This window comes from Nothobranchius furzeri, chromosome 16 (assembly GCF_043380555.1).
Source record: "Nothobranchius furzeri strain GRZ-AD chromosome 16, NfurGRZ-RIMD1, whole genome shotgun sequence".
Lineage (NCBI taxonomy): Eukaryota > Metazoa > Chordata > Actinopteri > Cyprinodontiformes > Nothobranchiidae > Nothobranchius > Nothobranchius furzeri.
In genome coordinates this window covers 57,518,858-57,542,429 of record NC_091756.1, presented here as the reverse complement: position 1 = coordinate 57,542,429, position 23,572 = coordinate 57,518,858, and the positions used below count along the sequence as shown (strand labels likewise).

The following is a 23,572-nucleotide window of genomic DNA, read 5'->3' as shown; positions in this document are numbered from 1 at the left end:
AATGGCACCTGTTTGAACTCATTATCTGAATAAAAGACACCTGTCCACAGCCTCAAACAGTCAGACTCCAAACTCCACTATGGCCAAGACCAAAGAGCTTTCGAAGGACACCAGGAAAAGAATTGTAGACCTGCAGCAGACTGGAAAGAGTGAATCTACAATAGGCAAGCAGTTTGGTGTGAAAAAATCAACTGTGGGAGCAATTATCAGAAAATGGAAGACATACAAGACCACTGATAATCTCCCTCGATCTGGGGCTCCACGCAAGATCTCATCCCGTGGGGTCAAAATGATCATGAGAACGGTGAGCAATAATCCCAGAACCACACGGGGGGACCTGGCGAATGACCTGCAGAGAGCTGGGACCACAGTAACAAAGGTCACCATCAGTAACACACTACAACGGCAGGGAATCAAATCCTGCAGTGCCAGACGTGTTCTGCTGCTGAAGCCTGTGCATGTCCAGGCCCGTCTGAAGTTTGCCAGAGAGCACATGGATGATACAGCAGAGGATTGCGAGAATGTCATGTGGTCAGATGAAACCAAAGTAGAACTTTTTGGTATAAACTCAACTCGTCGTGTTTAGAGGAAGAAGAATACTGAGTTGCATCCCAAGAACACCATACCTACTGTGAAGCATGGGGGTGGGAACATCATGCTTTGGGCCTGTTTTTCTGCTAAGGGGACTGGACGACTGATCTTTGTTAAGGACAGAATGAATGGGGCCATGTATCGTGAGATTCTGAGCCAAAACCTCCTTCCATCATTGAGAGCTTTGAAGATGAAACGTGGCTGGGTCTTCCAACATGACAATGATCCCAAACACACCGCCCGGGCAACAAAGGAGTGGCTCCGTAAGAAGCATTTGAAAGTCCTGGAGTGGCCTAGCCAGTCTCCAGACCTCAACCCCATAGAAAATCTGTGGAGGGAGTTGAAAGTCCGTGTTGCTCGGCGACAGCCCCAAAACATCACTGCTCTCGAGAAGATCTGCATGGAGGAATGGGCCAAAATACCAGCTACTGTGTGTGCAAACCTGGTAAAGACCTATAGTAATCGTTTGACCTCTGTTATTGCCAACAAAGGTTATGTTACAAAGTATTGAGTTGAATTTTTGTTATTGACCAAATACTTATTTTCCACCCTGATTTACAAATAAATTCTTTAAAAATCCTGCCATGTGAATTCATGGATTTCTTTTCACATTCTGTCTCTCACAGTTGAAGTGTACCTATGATGTAAATTACTGACCTCTGTCATCATTTTAAGTGGGAGAACTTGCACAATCGGTGGCTGAATAAATACTTTTTTTTGCCCCTCTGTAAGGTGTAGAATGTGTGGATATTGGCCCATAAAAATCGGCAGTACTTATTGGCCATTGGCAGTAAGACAATGGTGTGTTCATGTTTCTTTCGTCCAACTGTTTTAAAGGGAATTTCATGCAAACGATGAGGAGTTCCGGCTGGAGTTCAAAGTTCCTCCGTTCCAAGACTGCATTCTTAGTTTCCTGGGGTTCTCGGAGGAAGAAAAGGCCAACATGGAGGAGAGGACTCTTAAACATGGTTTGTGGTTCAGCTGCAGGTTTTGGTTAAGAATCCTACTGAATAAAGTTAACATCGTTAATCTTCAACAAGCCTCTTTGTTCATTATAAATGAAATGTTAGTAATGGTCAGAAATATTTACTTAGAAGTTATGCTAAGAAAAAAATGTCAGTGTGTTGTTGTTTATTTCTACATTTGGCTGAGTTTCAACAGCTGCTTCATCGGTTTTATCTTTGCGTGAAAGGCGGCTGGTACCTGGAGGTTGGAGACGAGAGGTGCACTCACCTGGTGGTGGAAGAAAACTCGGTGAAGGAGCTGCCAGTATCGCCTTCAAAGAAACTGTTTGTGGTCAAACAGGAGGTCAGCCCTTTATTCATGTCCTAATATCAAACACTGCACAGTTCAGTAAAATTTCAAAAGATTTACATATCAGCGTTTAAAGTGGTGTCTCTAAGCTAATGAACATGTGACCCATTCATAACTCTTGTGTGTTATTTAGAATAAAGCAGCCTGGATCTGCTGGTTGCTGTTTTTACTCTGCCTGCTTGTTGTAGTTAGCAGAAATATGTGTCTCTGTTGTGTGGCAGTGGTTCTGGGGAAGCATTCAGATGGATGCTCGGGCCGGAGAGTCCATGTACCTTTATGAAAAGGTGAGCGCATAATTCACGATTATCTGTGCCTTTTAAAGGGCTGAGTTACCACAGATGCAGTGGTATTAGAAGTGTGCATAAACAGAGATGCCTGTTTAAGGATTCATACAGTGATTGTCTAACTGCACTAGGGATGGGTACCTTTGACATTTGAATCGATCCGGTACTAATTCCCGGTACCTACGAATCACCGGTACTTAACGGTACCAATTTTCGATACTTTTGAGTGTTTATTATTTTAATTCTCTTTTATAATTAAATATATATTTTTCTCAATATATAACAATATTTGATAAATATCACGATAAATAACATACAACTGTTTGTATTTTAACATCGTCCTTGTAGTTTTATAAGCTGATAATTAAACTGAAGCAAACATCTTTACTGTGAACTAAATTTACTGTGTATCTTCATTCCTTTTGCCGTCTTTTTTCATTTGATTTTTCCTATTGGGAAGTTAGAATTTCCGAGGAGAAAGTGAACGCACCATTAGCTGATAACAATGGTGGCAATGGAAGCTAACAACATATCAAGCTAACGTTATCTTAAACAGTTTATTTAGCTGCTGGAGCAGATTAAAACGATGATGCCTCACACTTAGATCGTTGTCGCTGGTTTCATCTTCACCCAATCACCCGTCGCATTTAGTAAAGTGAAGCCAAACTTTAGAGCGCGTTCATGTTCTTCTAGTCGGAAATTCGGAGTTCCGAGGAGAAAGCGAACGCACCATTAGCGAAACGGAAGCTAATATATCAAGCTAATTATATTTACCTACCGGAGCAGATTAAGATGAGGATGTCTCACTTAGATCGTTGTTGCTGGTTTCATCATCACCCAGTTACCCATCACATTTAGTGAAGTGGACCCAAGCTTTAGCGTGCGTTCTTTCTACCATGCTGCTCTGTTTACAACTGGCTCGCAGCGAGCGACGACAAAACGCTCCTGCGCATGCGCAGCTGTCTAGGCAAGTTCTCGTTATGTAGGACGGGTACCGAGGCACCGTTTGAAATGACGTGAATCGGTGCTCGGTGGGTACTATGGAATTCGGTCGGTACCTTAAAAAGTACCGAATTCGGTACTCATCCCTAAACTGCACCAATAAACTGTTGGTCATGTGTAATGTATTATACGTTTGTATCTATGCACCCCAGAATGACAGCCCAGCCATGAAGAAGGCCGTGTCCCTCCTCTCCCTCACCACCCCAAACAGCAACCGGAAGCGCCGGCGTTGGCGGGACACGCTGGCTCAGCTCGCCAAGGAGACGGACATCTCCCCTTTCCCTCCACCGCGCAAAAGACCGTCAGCAGAGCACTCCTTATCCGCTGGCTCGCTGCTCGACATCTCCAACACCCCCGAGACATGCAAAGCGTTATCGGGTAATGTCAGGATAGGTCCTCGTCGACTCATCAGTCTTGCGGGTTTTTGGTTGCTACGCAAGACAGAAAAATGCAGTTCTTCTGACGCCCGAGTGTTTGTGTGATGGCTGATTGTTTCTTCATCATAAGAGAATCGTACTCACAACCTTTCATTCCAGAAGACAGAGTAGGAGACGGTACTGCTGCCAGGGACAGTGCTGTGACCAGGAATAGGATGAGAAGGAAAGCCAAAGAAAGGAGATCTAGGACTGATAGGGAGGAAAGGAAGAAAAGGTCCCACCTGAGAAAAAAATCCTGTCGGCGATCAACCGAAGAGCAACATGAAAATGCTTCTCCAGGTTAGGTTGAATTGAAGGGTTCAGTCCCTGTGGATTAACACAACCATGAGCTATGTGACAGTATGGAGATGTAATCCACCCTAATCTCTCGATTTGTTTGTTGACACAATCTTATCAGCAGCGATGCCATTTCCTTCATGTCTTGGTCAACAGTGAGTACGTTTACATGCAGCCAATACCCAGGTTATGATCGGGTTAAGGTCGGTATTCGGGTTTCTGAGTTGATCAGAATAACCCGTTTACAAGCATAAATAGAAAGAGTTATCCCTAACTTGCATAACCCGATTTAAAGAGCAAGTCACCCCCAAATCAACTTTTTTTTGCTGATAAACTAAATAAACAAGTGTCTAATCGTGCTGCAGACATGTGTCGTCAATAATTTGGTACTTCAGTGCATCTTAGTTAAAATTTAAATATTCTGCCTAAAACTGTCAGTGTTGTGCCGTTGTCAGGTAAAAACTCTGCACTGCATTAGAATTTAAATCTGCCACCGCTATTGGCTAAGAGGTATGCTATGATGTAAACTGGTACATTATGATGTCACAATGCTGTCGTGAGCCTGAGTGTGTGTGTATTTGTTAGCGGCTCTGCCCTCTCGGTCTGCCAGGCAACAGCATTTGTTGCATTTTTCAAACATGAAGTGGGAGTGGAGTTAGACTCTGGTAGGGGGTGACTTGCTCTTTAAATGCGGACGTTGGGGTAGCGTCAGGACGTGTGGACTACGTCCAGACACAATATGCGTCATTTCCGGTTCTTCTTGTTCCGGTATCCGTGAAAACAACAACATGTTTCCCAGTTCGGAAGAGATAGCGACCGCGTTTGTTTGCGCTTTAGTTTCCTCGTCACTCCGAAAGTGTGGTGCTGTGCCGCGACTCGCCATGTTGCTCCCAACTTGTTGTTTACTTCCAGTGTTCTGGCGCATACAAGAAGTCTCGCTACTCAAAAGACCAAAATTCCTTGTGACCAGAGCATGCGCAGAACACACGCTTTGATGGGGATATCCCGATATGCGTTTACACGACCAAACATTCGGGTTAGAAAAGGGTTACCCCAGGTGTAGTAACCGGGTTTTTAAAAACCCGGTTATGAGCATATCCGGGTTTTTGGCGGTGTTTACATGGACCTGCGGAACCGGGTTATTGTGAATATTCGGGTTTTAAAAGGGTTACTGGCTGCATGTAAACGCACTCATCGTAAACAAACATTTAAAGAGCAAGTCACCCCTTACAAGAAGCGTACTTCACTCCCACTTCATGTTTGAATAATGCAACAAATGCTGTTGCCTAGCAGACCGAGAGGGTGGAGCCACTAACAAATACACACACTCATGACATTGTGACATCATAATGTACCAGTTTACATCATAGCATACCCCTTAGCCAATAGCGGTGGCAGATTTAAATTCAAATGCAGTGAAGAGTTTTTACCTGACAACGGCACAACACTGCCAGTTTTAGGCAGAAATTTTTAATTTTAGCTAAAATGCACTAAAGTGCTAAACTATTGACTACACGTGTCTGCAGCACGATTAGACACGCATTTATATAGTTTATCAGAAAAAAATAGTTGATTTGGGGGTGACTTGCTCTTTAACTCCTACACCTGTCGATGCTTCACTAAACAGTCGTCTCTACATGACTAAAGTTTAATGTCACCTTTCAGTAATAGTACCCACACTAGCGTGTCTTGTCACAAATGTAATGTCATTTCCTACATGTAGAGATCCCTTTAGCATTATAAATCACACATTGCTGTTACCTCTGAATTCAGAAGTAGGATTTTCAAGCCTACTATGTCAGGAAATGGCAACAACAAGGTTTCCCAAGGTTGGATAAACTCGTTAAACCAAGTTTAGCTCACAATCTAACCTACCCAGGAAACAAAACCGGCTTACTCTTAGTAGATTTAATTATAAAGTCCTTCATGCATTCCAGGTTCAGTGTTCTGTTGCTAACAGAGTGCAGCATTCCTCATTCTCTTTAGCTTAGATTTTGGGTTGCCCTACTCTTGCCACTCGTCATACAAACATGTATACCGTTGTATCGTTCAAAATGTTGCCAGTTACCCTGAAAGTAAGATGAACCAATAAGATTAAAGCCGACCAGAAAAAGGCGGAATTAAAGGGAGAGTCCGCTTCTAGAAGGATGAACTTGTAATGCTAGAAGCAACACAGCAGACATGTTTCTCAGGTGTTGGATTTGAAGAATGATAAAAGACTAAGAATAACAGTGGAAGCTATCGTAGACCCTTTTACTGTTTGTAAACAATATGACGTCAGCGAGAATGCGCGCGCAGCTCGGCAACAGAGAATGGCGTTGTGTCAGGCTTTATCAAGCTACGCTGCGGGGTTATCACCGGCAAATCTTGAATGTTATATTATTAAACTCACTTTAACGAATGGCAACAGACTCCCGGATCCCTGTGGCATTACGGAATGGGTGGAAGACGTAGGTGCGTGGCCCGATATACATACGTTTCTAGTGGAGAGGCCCAGTAAGTACACATGTGAGAAGCTACAGGCATACAAATCGTTAGATGCATACAAATATGTTGTCTGTGGCCACATACAGAAAGTAAAATATCACGACATAGACTCTGAGTTTTGCGTCTTGAAGGCAGAAGTCCTTCCTAGCCAAAGACAAGGACACAAGACTGCTATATACGAGGCTTGGGTCAGAGTAAACAAACCAGAGAACTGTGTACCTGCATGGCAGGGTGAGTATAGCATAGGTTTCTTTTTTTAGTGTGCTCAGAGTACAATCGTGTTAATTTTTAGAGAAATACAGTTTATACTAATATGCAGTGGGAAAATACAGATGAATTAGAATGAAATGTTAATTTCATTTGCAAACCAGCAAACGGAACTTACTTTAATTAATAGAACACACGTTAACCAGCTTTCTGGTGTAATCTTAGTACATAATTACCTTACCTGATATAAAATGGGCGCTACAAACTCGAGCATTTCGGATCGTGTTTTCAGTCGAGTTTTCATCAACCCTTTTGATGGCCTGCAGCCACAGACGCCTCCGATTTTGTTGAAATGGATGTGCTCCCTTCGGAATTCTGTAAAGTTTCAGTCCACTGCTTGAAGAGAAGCGATTCTGGCATCCATACACGCAACAACCCGACATTTTTATGTGCTCAGAACTTCAAAACAAAGGGTTTAAAACACTGTTTTAGTATCGAGTGTGAATGAGGAAGCCTTCACTCTCGTTGCCAGGCTGCGCGCGCAACTTTTGATGACGTAGGTAGTAAAAGGGTCTATAACTCGTTAGTCGTATGTTTTGAGAACATTGAATAGCCAAGATCTGACTTTTGTTTTATCTTAGTGGGCTTCCTCCTTTGAAACCAGAGTACTTGTCATGTTTGTAAAAACAAGGACAAATGATGATGCGAGGGTAATAAAGAATTGCTGAAACTGGAACATTAAAGCTAAATCTCCATTGGCTGGCCAGTTTCAAAGGTGGATATGGGTTGGTATAAATCTGTGAAACTTCAGTGTGATCCAGTGGAAACACTGACGGCTTCATGTAAATGCATTTAAAACAAGGTGTGCGTTTTTTTTTCTTCCTCGGCATCATCTTTAACAGAGTAATGTTTGTGTTGCATCTTGAATAAAACACGTGATAGGTTGACCCGACATCCCGCTGCTCTCCTTTACTTCATCTACAAACTTTGTCTTCCTTCAGAGAGTTCCAAGCCATCCAAGAGCTCAACTCCGGCTCTGTCCAAGCAGTCGGCCAGGTGGCAGGTCTCCAAGGAGCTCTACCAGACTGAAAGCAACTATGTAGACATTTTAAACACCATTCTACAGGTAGGCGTGGGTGTGCATGCGCTCACTGCATGCACTGCTCTAACACCTCAGCGTGTTGCCCCTGACAACAGTTTTCAGTTAGCCAGCGATCAACTAAAGGTGTGTGTGTGTGTGTGCATGCGTGTGTGTGTGTGTGTGTATGCGTGTGTGTTTGTGAGTGTGCATGAGTGTGTATATGTGTGTGTGCGTGCGTGTGTGTTTGTGAGTGTGCATGAGTGTGTGTGTGTGCATGCGTGTGTGTTTGTGAGTGTGCATGAGTGCATGTGTGTTTGTGAGTGTGTGTATGTGTGTGCGTGTGTGTGTGAGTGAGTGTGCATGTGTGAGTGTGCATGTGTGTGTGTGAGTGCATGTGTGTGTGAGTGTGCATGTGTGTGTGCGTGTGTGTGTGAGTGAGTGCATGTGTGTGTGAGTGTGCATGTGTGTTTGTGAGTGTGCATGTGTGTTTGTGAGTGTGTGTGAGTGTGCATGTGTGTTTGTGAGTGTGTGTGAGTGTGCATGTGTGTTTGTGAGTGTGTGTGAGTGTGCATGTGTGTGTGTGAGTGAGTGTACATGTGTGAGTGTGCATGTGTGTGTGTGAGTGCATGTGTGTGTGAGTGTGCATGTGTGTTTGTGAGTGTGTGTGAGTGTGCATGTGTGTGTGTGAGTGAGTGTGAGTGTGCATGTGTGTGTGTGAGTGTGTGTATTTGCTGTAACTTGACTCAGCCGTCAGCTGGAGTCAGACAGTCCAGCGGCGAAGCAACCAGGCTGGTTATTTTTTGACCTTCCTGTCAAATTTCTTTGTTTTTTGTGTCTTCTCTTGAATTTTTATCTCTATACTTTTACTGAAGTGAAGAAAAATCTGTTGAAACTGGGTTAGGGTTTTACGTTTCAAGTCTTTATAAAAAAAAATGAAGCTGATGGTGACGATAAATGTCCGTTTCATCAGTGGATTACTTCAGAAGTCACGGTGCATTTTATTTCCAGCTTTTCAAGCATCCACTGGAGAAAGAAGGCCAAGTAGGAGGACCCATCTTGGCTCAGGAGGAAATGAAAACCATTTTTGGCAGCATTCCAGAAATCTACGAAGTTCACACCAGAATAAAGGTAGTGTTTTAAATGAGGGTAATAGTGATGGGAACTCTGGCTCTTTCATCAGAACTGGCTCCTCACAGTTTTTGTTCCTTAAATGAATTTATCACCTGAGATTATACAAAATGGTGTAAACTGAATTACTTATTTACAATTTTCATTATAGCAAATGTTTGTTATTTAAATGACAATTTTAGTCAACATGAAGCAGAGGGCTACAAAAACACATTTTAAATAACAAAATCAAAGTCTGCATGTAAAATATTTATGAACTTTGAACCATTAGAACATGTTGGATATATTTACTTGTTACATTTTCCCCGCTCTGCTTTTGAATTGTCTCTGTAGTTAAAATGTGTCCAAATCTTGTGCCTGTCATGTTTTACTCATTGCCTCATCTTTCTGTAGCGCTGTTTGTTTTTCTTTTCTCCTCTTTTACAGATCTGTCCCCACCTATTTACAGGTCCCATCAGTTAATATAATAATTGTCTCCCAGGTTATTTTTGCGTACAGTGATCCCTCGTTTATCGCGGTAGATGCGTTCCAGACCTGGCCGCGATAGGTGAAAATCTGCGAAGTAGGGACGCCATATTTACAGTATTTATTTAACAGGTACGTATTCAGTATTCAGACTTTTAAAACCCTTTTTTTTATAGTTTTATTACAAAAAGTGCATTTTATGATGAAATTGATGAAAAAAAAACAGGAATTTCTTGATATTTCGCATAGAAAAATAACGCGAATCGGCAAATTTCCCTTGAATAAGGCTGCAAAGAAAAATCTGCGAATTCGTGATTTCGCGATAAACGAACCACGAAGTAGCGAGGGATCACTGTACCATCCCTTTCACTGCTTTCACAGCATCGGATGTGCACTGCACCCCACCCCCTCTCCCCCGATCTCAAGGCAGGCAGAGGTCTTCTGCGCATGTGCGCTGCACCACACGTGCACATTTTACCGTACTTTTTATTTTATTTTTTGCAGCTCCAGGGCCTGTGAGTATGGTCTGTCACTCACTTGACTTCACCAGGAAGGAGCTGGCTCCCATTAGTCACATGAACGAGCCAGCTCTGAGAGCCGTTTTGTTTGTGACCAACACATCACTAGAGAGTAAACATAGTTTTCAAAAATTGTTCTTGACTCTTTTTTTTTTTTTTTTTTTCCTTCTCCCCAGAATGACCTAGAAGAACTCCTCACAGACTGGTCAGAAAGCCAGAGCGTGGGAAACGTCATTCTCAAATATGTAAGTCAGATGTTTATACATCAGAGCAGGATGTTGCCGTGGGACGTATCCGAGGTTATTTTCAGACTGTCCCCTCATTCAGAGCTATGTGGCTCTATTTAAATGGGGTTGCCATGTTGTGGTGTTTTATAAACTTTACAATGCCCCAGAAATCCATCCTGTGATACAACGGAAGTATTGTACGTAGGGATGTGCCGATACTGATACTGGTATCGGTACCGGCACGATACGATACCAATAACAGTATCGGTATCGGTAAAAGTTAACCGATACCAGGAACCGATACCAATGCAGTTGCTTGAAAATGGCTTCACTGTAACTTGTCGTTTCTGTTCACCTAATATTTTAGTTTTGTGGTATATTGAGAAACGGCCATAGTAAATAAACATAAATAGATAGATAGATAATCTTTATTGACAGACTCTTAGGTCCAGATAAAATACATATAAAACAACAGATCAATTAAACAAAATAGATAAATAGAATAAAAAGATAACAGCATAAAATTGAATAAAAATCTAAATGTAATTAAAAGCTTTACTATAAACTGTTCCACACAAGGTTAACCACACAAACACTTCAACCAGTATTTCCTTATACTGGAGAAATAGCGACAACTGCTCACAGTAGGATCAGTGATTGCTAAAATTATACTGTTGGCAGAGCTATCCAGTCGGCCTATAAAAGTGAATATGAGTTTTCTTAAAAGAGCTTTAAAAGTACAAACACCTGCTGTTACAAACATCTGACTGGCACTGCCCCCTCTGGGTATTTTAAGTATGATCCTTAAGGCATCGTTGTATGCAACTTGCAGCTTGTTCATGCTGCTTTGATTGTAGGATGACCACAGATGGGCTGTGTAAAGCGGAGTACAATATGCTTTAAATAAAGCCACCTTAACTGGAGGTGAACAAAAACCAAACTTACGAGCTATAGTGTTAGCTTGTGCATACAGCTTACAGCACTGTCTGTGGATGTCAGCATCATCACGCATTTGATCAGTTATAAAGTGGCCAAGGTATTTCACCTTCTCACACACATTAAGATCACTATTAGACAGTTTGAACACAGGAAAGTTTAGCTTTTTATCCTGCTTGGTTCTACATATCAAGATGGCACTTTTAACAGCATTATACTGAATATCGTACTGCACACCATATTCAGAGCAGATATTCAGGAGCTGCTGTAAACCAGCACTACTTGGACTAAAGACCACCAGATCATCAGCATACATCAGATGGTTGATCAAAGTTGTACCCATCAAACATCCTGTGTTACAGGCTCTGAGCTGCACAGACAGATCGTCAACGTACAGATTAAATAAGATAGGAGACAGAATTCCACCCTGCCTAACACCATTACTAACGCCAAATGGTGCAGAGATGCTGGCACCCCATTTAACCTGTATCTTCTGATGAGCATACCAGTAAGACAGGATTCTCACAATAAACCCAGGGACCCCCCGTAGCTTTAACTTAATAAAAAGTTTTCTGTGGTTTACACGATCAAAAGCCTTAGAAGCATCAATAAAACACATAACGACAGAAGAATTTCTATTTCTGTACCAATTGACCATTTCTTTAAGTGCGTATATACACATGTCAGTACCATGTTTTGGCTTAAAGCCAAACTGATTATCCAAGGAACTGAGGTACACAGTGACTCTATCAAATATGATTCTTTCAAGAACTTTAGATAAAACACTGGCTAGTGCAATCGGCCTATAATTATCCATACTGGTCACCTTCCCAGATTTGTTCTTAATGACTGGAACAAGCAGAATTGCCATCATTGAGTCTGGTAGTATGCCATGAATCATGAACCCTGTAAAACAAAGAGCTAAAAGGGGAGCTAGTCTTTGGCTAGCATATTTCAAATGTTCTGCACTAATGTGATCCAGACCAGAAGCCTTATTATCAGCTAGTTTGTGAATAGCATCATGCACCTCATGGGTCGTTACACATATAGATTCATCATTAATTACAGAGCCATCCTCATGCTGATCACTTTTTAAACAATTAAACAATGCATAATAATGATGTCTCCATAATGCTGCAATATTATCTTCCCCAGAAACACCTTCAACAGCACCTGGTAGAGATGATTTGCAATTATTAACTGTTTTCACATCTTTCCAAAAACCTTTGACATCATGACTCATAAATTTCCTGGCCATTGAATCTGCCCTCATGATCTGCTCATTTTTTGATATAAAACGAACAGCATACTTATATCTGGCATTAGCACGTTTTTTCTGTTCAAATTCCACACCCTGCCTAGGTCTCCCAACCATATCCCAACATTTAAAAGCTACCCGTGCTTCATCCTGATACATGGCAACATGTTCTTTCCAGCCAGGCCTGATATGAGGTTTCTGCTTATTCTTACCTTTGACATGAAAAGGTCTACCACTTTCATACAAAGCGTCCACTATATCCTCATACATAGAGCATAGATCGCTTTTGTGTTTAAGAATCTTACAGTTGACATCTTCACACAGGATAGCCTCTTTAGCCACAGAGATATTGTTCAGTTATTGATCTGTATTATAACTATAACCCGATATGTCTTTGTCACTTAATGCTGCCCATTCTAATTTTATATTATCATAATTATTGACATAATTAACTCCCATTGTACTAGGCAGTTGTTCCACATTTATAGAGAAAGCAAGAGGTATATGGTCTGACACAGTTACCCCATATTTTATAGACATGCTATCCAAAGCTGCATGACCATCAGCTGTACTAATACAATGATCCAGCCATGATGTAGTATGCCAACTCTCACTAATATATGTGTAACTGTCTTTTGGCAACAGCACTTTGCTAGATAGAACAAGATCATTGTCTTCACACAACTGTATTAAGTGTTTAGCAAACTGAGATTTTTTATCTGAAAGATCAGCATTAAAGTCGCCCACAACATATATACTATAAGTACTGTGACTTTGAATAAATGCATTAATAAAAGCCAACCTACTAATATATTCCCCTTCATTTCCAGCAATTTCGTATGGAGTATAAATATTAAGGATAACAAAACTAATGTTATTCTGGATATATTGTATGCCAATACACCAATCTACATCCAGTCTAAGTGGCTTAATTACAGCATCAATTCTTTTGTTCCAAAGCACAGCCACTCCTCCTGATATTCTACCCCTGACTATAGCTGTGCTGAGATCAGTAGTTGATTCCCCCACTCCGAAAAATTTAGAGTTAAGGCAGTTAAGTTTGTCCAGATCTTGTTTAGGTAAAAAAGTCTCTTGCAAACACAATATTTCACATTCTTCAAGCAAGCTGTCCACAACAATACGTCGAGCTCTATCCCCTGCATCATGGCCCAGACGCAGGCCACGACAATTATAGGACAGCACCCGAAGAGACATGCTTATGCTGAGGTGCTTGGGCCAGGGGGAACATCCCCTGCTGGAGACACATTAGCAGAGCGGAGAGAGCGGGGGTTCCGTGGTTCATAATACCGTCTGACCAGAGCCCCTTCAGGCCAAAGCTCAGGGTTATACATTTCACCAATGTCATCACACTCAGCCGTAACCTTAAAGGAGCCAAATCTGCTCCGTAAATTAACAATTTTCAGACAGGTGACGTCTCTGTTAAGTTTCTCTTTAAGATACAATGAAAGCATTTCTGCATCAACTTCTGGGGCAAATTTAGTGGCGAACACAGTCACTACTTTTGTCTTTACAGTTTTTATAGTACTCACAGTTCCAGTGCCAATAATAGATCTGGCTCCACGCCTCTTGTTATGTCTAGTCGCGGAAGGAACATGCATCCCTGCAGCAACCTTCTCCGGCTTCTGACGAGGCCTGCCCTTCTTCACGACTGTACTCCACTGTGGGGAGCGTGTGAGAGGCTCCGGTTCCACCATATTCATTGTAAACGCAGAACCAGAGGCCGCTAACAAAGTCCGATCTTCACCACTCCGTGAAGTCACAGAGGCGCATGCCTCCACAGGGCCCATCCCAATCCTCTGGTCAGCCAAAACGCCAACTCCCTGCCTCTCGGCCAGGCCGCCATTACTCTCCAGCCACTCCTCTGAGTTATTACTCGGATGCAGAAAAGGACCCGTCCTTGGTCCCTGCCCTTTTAGAATAGCAGAACCAGCCAGGTCGCCTGACTGACGCTCCAGTGCGGCCACTCGCTGGTTAATTTCTCCAGCTTCAGCCCGAACTTGCTCACAGACATCTGCCTGAAGTTTGGCTACGTGTTTCAAAGCACTAACCTCCGTACACAATTGCTCCATTCGCCGCAGCAAACAGCATACATCCAGGCTGGAGAATGTAACAGGTGGTAAATCCTCCAAGTGATGGGATACAAATCTAGGGATATTTTCCCCACACTCATTCAGCACTTTAAGGCAGAGCTTGATATTATTGGCGTCTTTGTGCTGCCCTTTATATCCGACGCACCGCTGTGAAGTACTCGGGCAGAGCTCAAACAGAACTTTTTTTGAAGCTTCAATCCCCTCAGATTCAAATGTGTTCGTGGCCAACAACACAATTTCATCCTGGCTCAAGGTTTTAATTTTAACAGCAAGGAAATTAAGAAGTTCATCCTCCACAATCACCTTGCCATCTGTCGTCCTATACACCTCTGGTTTTAGTCGAGATAGTTTAGGAACTGGACCAGGAGCTGATGCCTCGCTGCCTGCTACGTCCGCCAAATAATTGTGTTCTCTTTATTATGGTGTGGTGAATGTTTTAAACAGCCTCTGGGAGACCAAATGCTTTCTTGGTGGACTGTACCACTGGTGTCTGATTGTTGTGATGACTTCATGTCTTCTCTCCTTCCTCAGTCCAAAGAGTTGCTGAAGGCCTACCCCCCATTTGTCAACTTCTTTGAAATGAGCAAGGAGACCATTGTTCGCTGTGAGAAGCAAAAGCCGCGCTTCCACGCATTCCTTAAGGTACGAGATTTCATAATAAACTATCATGCTTGTTTTGGCATCTTGACTTGTTTTTCATCTTCTGTAAAAATATACTTTATCCATTGAGGATTTTCAGTAAAAAAAAAAAAAAAAAGTTACTTCCATCCATCCATTTTCCTCCGCTTATGCGGGGTCAGGTCACGGGGGCAGCAGCCTAAGCAGAGAGACCCAGCCTTCCCTCTCTACCCAGGCCTCCAGTTCCCCAGAGAGTTCTGTTTTTGCCTTGGGGTCTTCTCCCAGCGGGATGAAAATATCCAGGCAACAAAAACTCAGCTGACTCCATTTAATGTGAAGGAGCAGTTGCTCTTCTGAGTTCCCAATAGATGACAGTGTTGGGGTTATTAGGAGCGAACAATTAGTAAGCTTCAACTTACTTTTGGATTCTTCAATAAATTCTGTAAATATGGGAATATTTACTGATTTATTAATTAATTAAGATATTCTTAGATATACGGGGCACCATTCCCCTTTTTCCGGGGAAAAATTGAATCCAAAACTCTTATCAGTCTTTCTTGAAGTTCGTAGAATCCTTGGAGCAGAGACTTCTCTTCGACACAACAAAGCTACTGGACACAAAAATCTGAATTTTATAACATTTAATTAACAATTTGTCAAATGAATAAACAGTGGAATAGATGAATAATAACCATGTGATATGATTGAAGATGGATGTGTTTGCATGTGATGGAGGATGTATGAATGGGGTCCTTTGTTCTCACAAAGGAGTAGTGTGTGTGTGTGTGTGTGTGTGTGTGTGTGTGTGTGTGTGTGTATGGATTCAAAATGGAGTCTTGAATACAAGATGGCTGACCCCTTTGTCTGGCTAAAGTGTGGGTGGCAACTTGCACTTTAACTTCCAAAGCACTTAGAATCAGTAGTAACTTAACCTTAAATCACTCAAAACATTTCAAAAGATCATGAAACAACACAAAAGATTAATCACGAATAATATCTTTTAGTTTAACCACGTGGCCAAGCAGAAAACATTTAAAGATACCAAACAATGATCAATAAGCAGTTTATTCTTTCAAAATGACCCGACTGACGTGTTTGGGACGAAAGAGGAAAGCACGAAGCTACTTTTAAGCAATAGACGCGGTTTATTGCTTATTCGAGACTATAGAGGAAACGGGAGAAGGAAAGAATGAGAGAAAGAGATGAGTTTCTGATCACCAGAACAGTGAAGCGTCCCTCACTGTTTTGATTTGACGGTTCTCCGTGTTTCTCCGCAGCTTTCGGCGTCGTCCGTCGGTTTGATGCTTTCTCCGTTGTTTGGCGTTCACGAGTGTTTCTCCACGGGCTGGACAGAGACAGCAAAGTTTCTTTCTGTGCTGAGTTATAACTTACAGCGTGCTTGATGGAGTTGTTGCTTTCCTCCGCAGTTCTGTGTCCTCAAACATCAGCTGGAGGGGAGCAGAAACGAGCAGATCTGATGGGCTTGCAGTTTAGTTTCCAGCAGTTCCGTGGGCTCAACTTGGCACTTAGAGCTTCCGCGTGCTCAAGGGAGTCGGAGCGTTGACAAGCGTGTCCTTACCGCCAGGTATCCTGGGCAAAAGAACGAGGATTCTTTGTCTCTGCTGAAGATTTATGGTCTTAGTTCGCGGGAAAAGCTCCACGGCTTCCCGCACATGCGCAGAACGTGTTTCTGGTACTAGGCGGTGACGTCATCACAATGCTTCCGTGTGCAAAGCATCATGGGAAATGAAGTTTCTTGGCGCTGATGTGATTATTTGCTTTTCAGAGCAATTTAAGCACAGTCATTTTGGAGAAAATCACTGCATAGTAATTTCCTCATGAGGTCAGACCCTCAACATTCCCCCTTTTGGTTTCGGGGATCGCGCCCAAAGCTCGATCGTCGGAAGCACAGATGGGTTTGTTCCTCATGAACGTAGGTCGACTTGATTGTCGGAAGCACAGGTGGGTTTGTCCCTTAGGACGTTGGTCTCCTTGGACGCCTTTGTCTTTGGTCTTTGTCTTGGATCCTGGCGCCTTTGGTCTTTGTCTTTGTCAGGCACAAAGAGGATAGGAAACGGGATAGTCCCCAACGCGCATAACGAGAAGAAGCCACTCACGCAGGTGGTACGCAATGATGATGTCGTCCATGCGAGAGGTAGTAGTGTAGAAGGAGGAAGGTCGGTGGGCGGTTAACTCCACGAGTGGACACAAAGGCATCTCACCGCCGGCCATACAGTTCAGTTTATGGAGCACGCGGTGATGTACGAGGTCCATAGTTCGCAAACGCGCATTGACCTATGTGGTCCCAAGATTCCCCCCTTTTTGGTCCAAAGGGTGGATCAGGACAGTCTTTGGGCTAAAACAAGGACCATAAAACTAAGAGGTACTACAATGTGCTGGTGCGTCAGACAGAGTCATTGACAGACTGAGCTGGGCCGGCACATAACCACTAGTTAATATGTGACCAAGTAAGAAACAAAAATACAGAAAACCCCAAAAAAAAAAAACATGTAACATATAACATCCAAGAAAATTCATAGCAACCTTGAGGTCTCATAAAATACATTCTTAGGTCATACATTCAGTGTGTAGCTTATAAAGAATGTGACATACTGCAACACTCAGATAAATATGTGAGGTAGACTAAAATGAGAACTACTCTTAGGTTTACAGAATAACAAAGAAAATGTTGCTCACCCCCTTTAGACAGGTGTGGTACATTCACGCTTGGAGTCTCCCAGAACGCAGTTACGAGGCACACCGTAGGTGAGCAAGTGCATCTTATCTTGGAGTTTCTTAACACGCTTGTAGGCGGAATAAGCAATCACGGCCGTGATGAGCCATTCCATTCCCAGGGCGACCAATGTGCAGATTAAAGTCGTATAATCTGTGTCAATGTAGCGTCTTGGGCGTCAAAGTAAGTTCACGCGGGTTTTGTGTGAACTTAGCAAATTTGGTTCCTTCAATCAGTAATTGTTGGTCAATTTCTAAATCGATGGTAAAGTTATAACCCTGGAAAGCGTCCATGATCTCAATCTCTGAGTCATGCTGTTCGAGGTTGAGGTGATGGAGTGCCAGGTTTCTAGTTCAAGGTGGAAATGCCTACCGTCCTTTCAAATACCCATGTTAGCATCGACTTAAACCTATAGATGTGAGGTGTCACAATCATGGGAACATAACAGGAAACCGAGTTCTAATTTTTCTGCATCACCATGAATGGGAATTGCACTGCCTAGGCTGTACGCTAGGTGGATTTATGAAAGGTGCACAGTAGAGGGGTAGCAGCTGTCAAGCTAACTTTGAGCAGGTCCAGTGGTACCAAGTACGGGGAAATACGACTTTCAACCAAGCTGTCCAGCGTGGAACTTACTTCCCTGAGCAGGTCCTGCATCAAATCTCTCACCACTCATGTGTACACAATATCCTGATGTATGGTTTCAGACAAAGTCTTGATTGCACGTAGAGATTCATTAATCAGAGCAGAATGTAGGTTGACAGTTACAAGAGTACCCTGTAAGGTTTTAGTAGGTAAATCCTGTTAGAGGTCTAGGAGGAGTTTCTCTTGGCTAGTGAAAGTGACGGCGGGGGGGGAGCCTGGTTCTTTGTCGGTTAGTACATGTTAGTGGGTTAAACGTGCACTTCCCCCCTTTTCCATTTCCATACATAGAACTATGTAGAGACTACGTCTACCTCCTGCGGGGAGTCTGGTCTCTGTACCCGCGGGGATGGTTTGACGTAGGGTTTGATTTGGTTCGCATGCACCCATTTGTAGACAGGCTCCTGTCTTGCTTTGGTGATGCGTAACCTGTATGCAACTGGAGAGAGTTTTGCCACGATCTCAAATGGTCCTGACCAGCAGGGCAGGAACTTCTTAGCTTTGCGTGCCAGTTGGGCGAACCGAAAGTAGAATACTTTGTCACCCACCTCGTATTCGCGGCTGGTTGTCTTTTGGTCGTAGTAGGCTTTAGCGCCTTCTACGTTTGTCTCCAGTTTCTTCTGAGCATGCGCGAACGTAGCTCTGAGGTGTGTTTTCAAGTCTGCCACATACTGATGAGCGGTATAGGCAGTGGCAACACTGACATCCTCTGGGTGATACAGGAGGTGCAGTGGTAGAGTCATCAGTCTGCCGGTCATCATCTCAAAGGGCGTAACTCCCGTGGATCGCTGGGGAGTAGACCGTATGGCCATCAGGACCAGAGGGAGCTTGACGTCCCAGTCCTTCCCAGTGGAGCAGACGTACTTTTTGAGCATAGAGACGACCGTGCGGTTCATCCGTTCGACCTGTCCGGATGACTGTGGGTGATAGGGAAGGTGGAATCTCACTTCCACTCCCAGAAGTTCAAACAGGGACGTCATTACACTGGATGTGAAATGAGTTCCTCGGTCAGAGTCAATGCAGAGTGGAAGTCCCCATCGACTGAAAACGTGGTTAATCAGCAGTACAGCGGTTGTGACGGCTGTATCGTGTGGCGCTGGAAGGCACTCAACCCACTTTGTGAAACTGCAAGTTACAGTTAGCATATATTTGTTTCCTCTTGCCGATTTGGGAACCGGTCCAACCCAGTCGATCTGCAGGTGGGACCAAGGGAAGGTTATTCCCCTGCGTTGCAGTGGTGCTCTAGCAAGCGGCTGGGAGGGTTGAAACTGGGCACAGACGAGGCAGCCTTGGACATAGCTGTGTACGTCCTTGGACATCGACGGCCAATATGCTACTTCTGTCAGTGACGCGAGGGTAGCTTTTGCTCCGCGGTGACCTCCAACCGGAGTGTCGTGGGCGTAGGCAAGCATGACTCCTCTGTGGTCAAGTGGAACAACCCAGCGCGGCGGGCTGTGATCGTCACGCATGTAAACTAACAAATCGTTTTGTAGTTTCAGGTGCGCGAGTTGACGATGCAGGGTTACCAAATCTCGGCTTGCGCCAGTAGGTGGTGACGGTTGTTCAGGCATCGGGCCCTTTTGGAGAAGCTCGCGGATGAGCTTCAGGTCAGGATCTTGTTCCTGCATGGTGACTAGGTCCGCATCATGTGCAGGGGTGGACATTAACTTCAAAACCAACCGGCCAGCCGGGCCGGTAACTCTGAATATTTACCGGCCCCACCAAGAATCTACCGGCCCCACTGGTCAGCTGCCAAAACGAGTCAAAATAATAACAGAACTGTTTTAAATGTAATAAACCTTTATTTTGTACACATTCACAAACATAATAACGTATTCAAGTTTGAATTTGTTTGTTCCCTCAACAAAACACGATTTTGTCGTCGCATACTTCCGGCATACAACGCAGTACATCACCAACTCCGCTTTGCTGTATTCGAGCCATCGGCTGTGTTCGAGATGAGCCAGTTCTGCGCAGACTAGACCAGCGGTGATCGGCGAGCAGTGCATGCCGGTTAGATTCGTGTCCGAATTGATGCCGACTTGCTCTGACGTCATGCATACGTAGACAACGATAAACTTGTGAGATCAAGGCGGCCGCAGATTTTGGAGCAAGGCGCTGCAGTTGCTCTCCCTCGGCTGCAAAACCTAGATGATGATGGGAAACGCCTGGCTCTCACCTGATCTAAGATCTGATTGGTTCATATTTTGATCCAAACATTCGGTGGTAGAACATGAAATGTTAGTTGTTCACATGTATTCTATAAATCACATATAGGCCATAAAGAGAAATGTGTTTTGTTTTCTTTTGTCAACGTTTCCTATGAGCACACTAAACCTACAGCTGATAACCTTTAATTATTACAGTCAGGTCTTCATATACAATATATGATATCCACAAGCACGTGAGGATGTTTCAGCTGCTAACAGGCACCAGAATTAAAATTGAAAATTAAACAAATGTGAACGCTGACGCGATATCTTCAGCCATCGTCACCCCCGAGCTACACATGCAGGAAAATCCAAGAGATTCAACTGGCAGAAACAACTGGTTCACAGCATAGTCTCTCTCTCTCTCTCTCTCTCTCTCTCTCTCTCTCTCTCTCTCTCTCTCTCTCTCTCTCTCTCTCTCTCTCTCTCTCTCTCTCTCTCTCTCTCTCTCTCTCTCTCTCTCTCTCTCTCTCTCTCTCTCTCTCTCTCTCTCTCTCTCTCTCTCTCTCTCTCTCTCTCTCTCTCTCTCTCTCTCTCTCTCTCTCTCTCTCTCTCTCTCTCTCTCTCTCTCTCTCACACACACACACGTAGAGGAAAAGAGAGAGGAAATGGAGGACAAGTAGTTAAAAGAAAAACTACAGCTGAGCCGAGGCGCGCCTCAAATGGGGCGCGTCTGATCTGAACTGAGGAGCGGCGAGCAGCGGCCGAATTTCGTGAGCAATTCGCTTCTCGGCGCTTCGGGCGCTTCCGCGGCCGGTGTGTCCCCGGCGAAACGCCGGCTTTCAGCCACTCCCCCCGCTGCTTCCGTCTAATCTCGCCTGTTTTCCAGGCGATGCGCTGCTCAACTCGAACACGGCCATTCTCTGCGCCTCCCTTCTTCTTTAAACCGCCAAGAATCATTCCACCTACGCACACGCTTCTCTGCTTCATACCGTTTCGAACTGTCTCGCTTCTCCTCACCAGTTTTAAAGCGTTTTGCTGGAGATTTCATCAAGAAATCCCATCCCTGTGGTGGCGCGATCTTCCTGCGTGCTTGTGTGTTTCTAGCGTGGTTCCACTTCGTCTTTAATAGTGAACTTATAGTTCACGTGACTATAACTAGAATGTGCAGTACGTGCACGAATCGTACAAGTGCAGAACGTGGCTAGAGGCGCGCAGGTTCACGCGCGCGAAACGAAAACGGCGGCTTCCTACAGGGCGGGGCCATGATGTAGGTGAAAGCCGGTGTGTAAATGACAAATAAGGCTTGGGCGCCACCCGGGCGGTAAGTCGTCAAGTATTTACCGCCCGACGAGAAAATTTAGCGCCATTGGCGCTCGGGCGCTTTAACGGTCCACCCCTGATGTGGTTGTCTGCCTAGAAACACGGGTACCCCAACGTTCTGAGGTTCGTCTGCCTGTTTAGCATGGCGACGAGTAATCGCGCAGACCTCGTGAACGGCCTTGGGTGGAAGCCACTCGTCTTTGAATTCCCAGCAGGTTCCCTGGTCAGCACCGAGCTTAGCAAGGCGGTCAGCTTCGTCATTACCATCTTTCTCTGGACCTAGGGTCCTGGAGTGACCTTTGACCTTTTTCCAGTAGACCATTATGCCTTTCTCAGTGGTGAGCAGATCACACGCTAGGAATAACTCCGAGTGTTTCACGTCTCTGTTCCTGGCGTTTTTCATGTGGTTCTCCTTCCACATGGGGAAGTGAGAGATGAAGCTGTGTCTAGCGTAGTTTGAATCAGAGCAAAGGACGATTTGAGTGATGTCCAAGGCTGCCGCCTGCTGGAGGGTTATCAACACTGCAGCAATTTCGGCGTACTGACTAGACTTTTGGCCCAACCGGTAGTGATTTGGTTGCTTGGTGTCACAGTCCACCCAAACGACTCCAACCCCGGCACGGAGCTGGCCTTCGTGAAGGTAGGCGCATCCGTCAGTGTAAACTTTCGGAAGCCCTTGGCAAACATTCTCATCAAAGTAGCGATGATTGGATGCGGTTGGGTAGACTGCGGCAGGTGTGTCCAGGGGGCCCATGACGGAGTCAGAGTCACAGTGCTGGCAGCCTGCTAGCCCTTGTCCTAGCGCTAGCTTGGTGTTCTGACCATACTTGACCTCAATGTTATATCCTTGGAGCACCATCATCCACGTCGCAATGCGGCTGTTTGACACTCTTCCTTCGCGCAGACGCTGGCTGTTTAGGAAGGTAACAGGCTGATGACACGTTTCAATGATCACTTTCTGTCCACCGATGTAACTACGAAAGTGTTCGACGGCCCAGACTGTAGAGAGGAGAGCTCTCTCGCAGTCTGAGAACTGGAGTTCCACCTTGCTCAGAGGCTTGCTGGCGTATGCCACAACTCTCATGTCCTGATCGTGTTTCTGCTTCAAAGCAGCGCTCAGGCAGTGAGAGGAGAAAGTAGCCTCTATGTAGAACTCTTTATCCTTGTCTGGGTAAGCCAGACAGGGTGCGGACGCCAACTTCTGTTTTAGGAACTGGAAGGAGTGTTCTTGGGGTCTGTCCCACACGAAAGGTGTGTCGTTCTGAAGCAGCTCAGTGAGGGGCCTCGCTATTTCAGCGTACTCCTCAATGAACTGCCTGGAGTAGTTGCAGACTCCGAGGAAGCTCCTGAGTTCGGTCAGATTAGCTGGGGCTTTGATGTCCTGAATGGCTCTAATGCGTCCCGCTTGGGGCTCGACTCCATTAGGGCCAACCAGCAGTCCAACATACTCCACTTTGGTTCGACACCACTGTCCCTTGAGAATCGCCAATTTAGCTCCGGCGTCAGCGAGCTGTTGCAGCACGTGACGGAGTTCGGCCAGGTGCTCCTCGAAGGTTCGACTCCTCATCAAGATGTCATCGACATATATGAGGTTCCCTCTGGAAGCAGCATCTGACATGGCTTTGTGGAGGAAGATGTTGAACTCGGCAGGTGAGTTAGAGTAGCCAAAGGGGCAGCGGTTCCAAGTATATTGGCGATTTCCAAAGGAGAAAGCCAGTTTATACTGGTCCGCCGGCTCAACCTTCATGGTCCAGAAGCCGTTGGCTACGTCAACCGTAGAGAA

The 23,572-nt window shown here is 44.5% G+C and overlaps 1 protein-coding gene across 6 annotated transcripts in view; it reads left to right on the top strand.

Moving 5' to 3' along the window:
* ect2 (epithelial cell transforming 2) overlaps positions 1-23,572 on the top strand; it is a 77,686-nt gene that overhangs the window by 15,227 nt on the left and 38,887 nt on the right. For 4 of the 6 annotated variants that reach the window (XM_054749617.2, XM_054749614.2, XM_070545855.1 and 1 more), the window contains 9 exons: positions 1,429-1,559; positions 1,784-1,899; positions 2,127-2,189; positions 3,344-3,569; positions 3,728-3,907; positions 7,600-7,724; positions 8,688-8,807; positions 9,967-10,035; positions 14,854-14,964. In XM_054749617.2, coding sequence (XP_054605592.1) covers positions 1,429-1,559; positions 1,784-1,899; positions 2,127-2,189; positions 3,344-3,569; positions 3,728-3,907; positions 7,600-7,724; positions 8,688-8,807; positions 9,967-10,035; positions 14,854-14,964 — 1,141 coding nt within the window. The remainder of the gene's footprint in view (positions 1-1,428; positions 1,560-1,783; positions 1,900-2,126; positions 2,190-3,343; positions 3,570-3,727; positions 3,908-7,599; positions 7,725-8,687; positions 8,808-9,966; positions 10,036-14,853; positions 14,965-23,572) is intronic. The other 2 variants (XM_054749618.2, XM_070545856.1) reach the window with 1 other exon arrangement.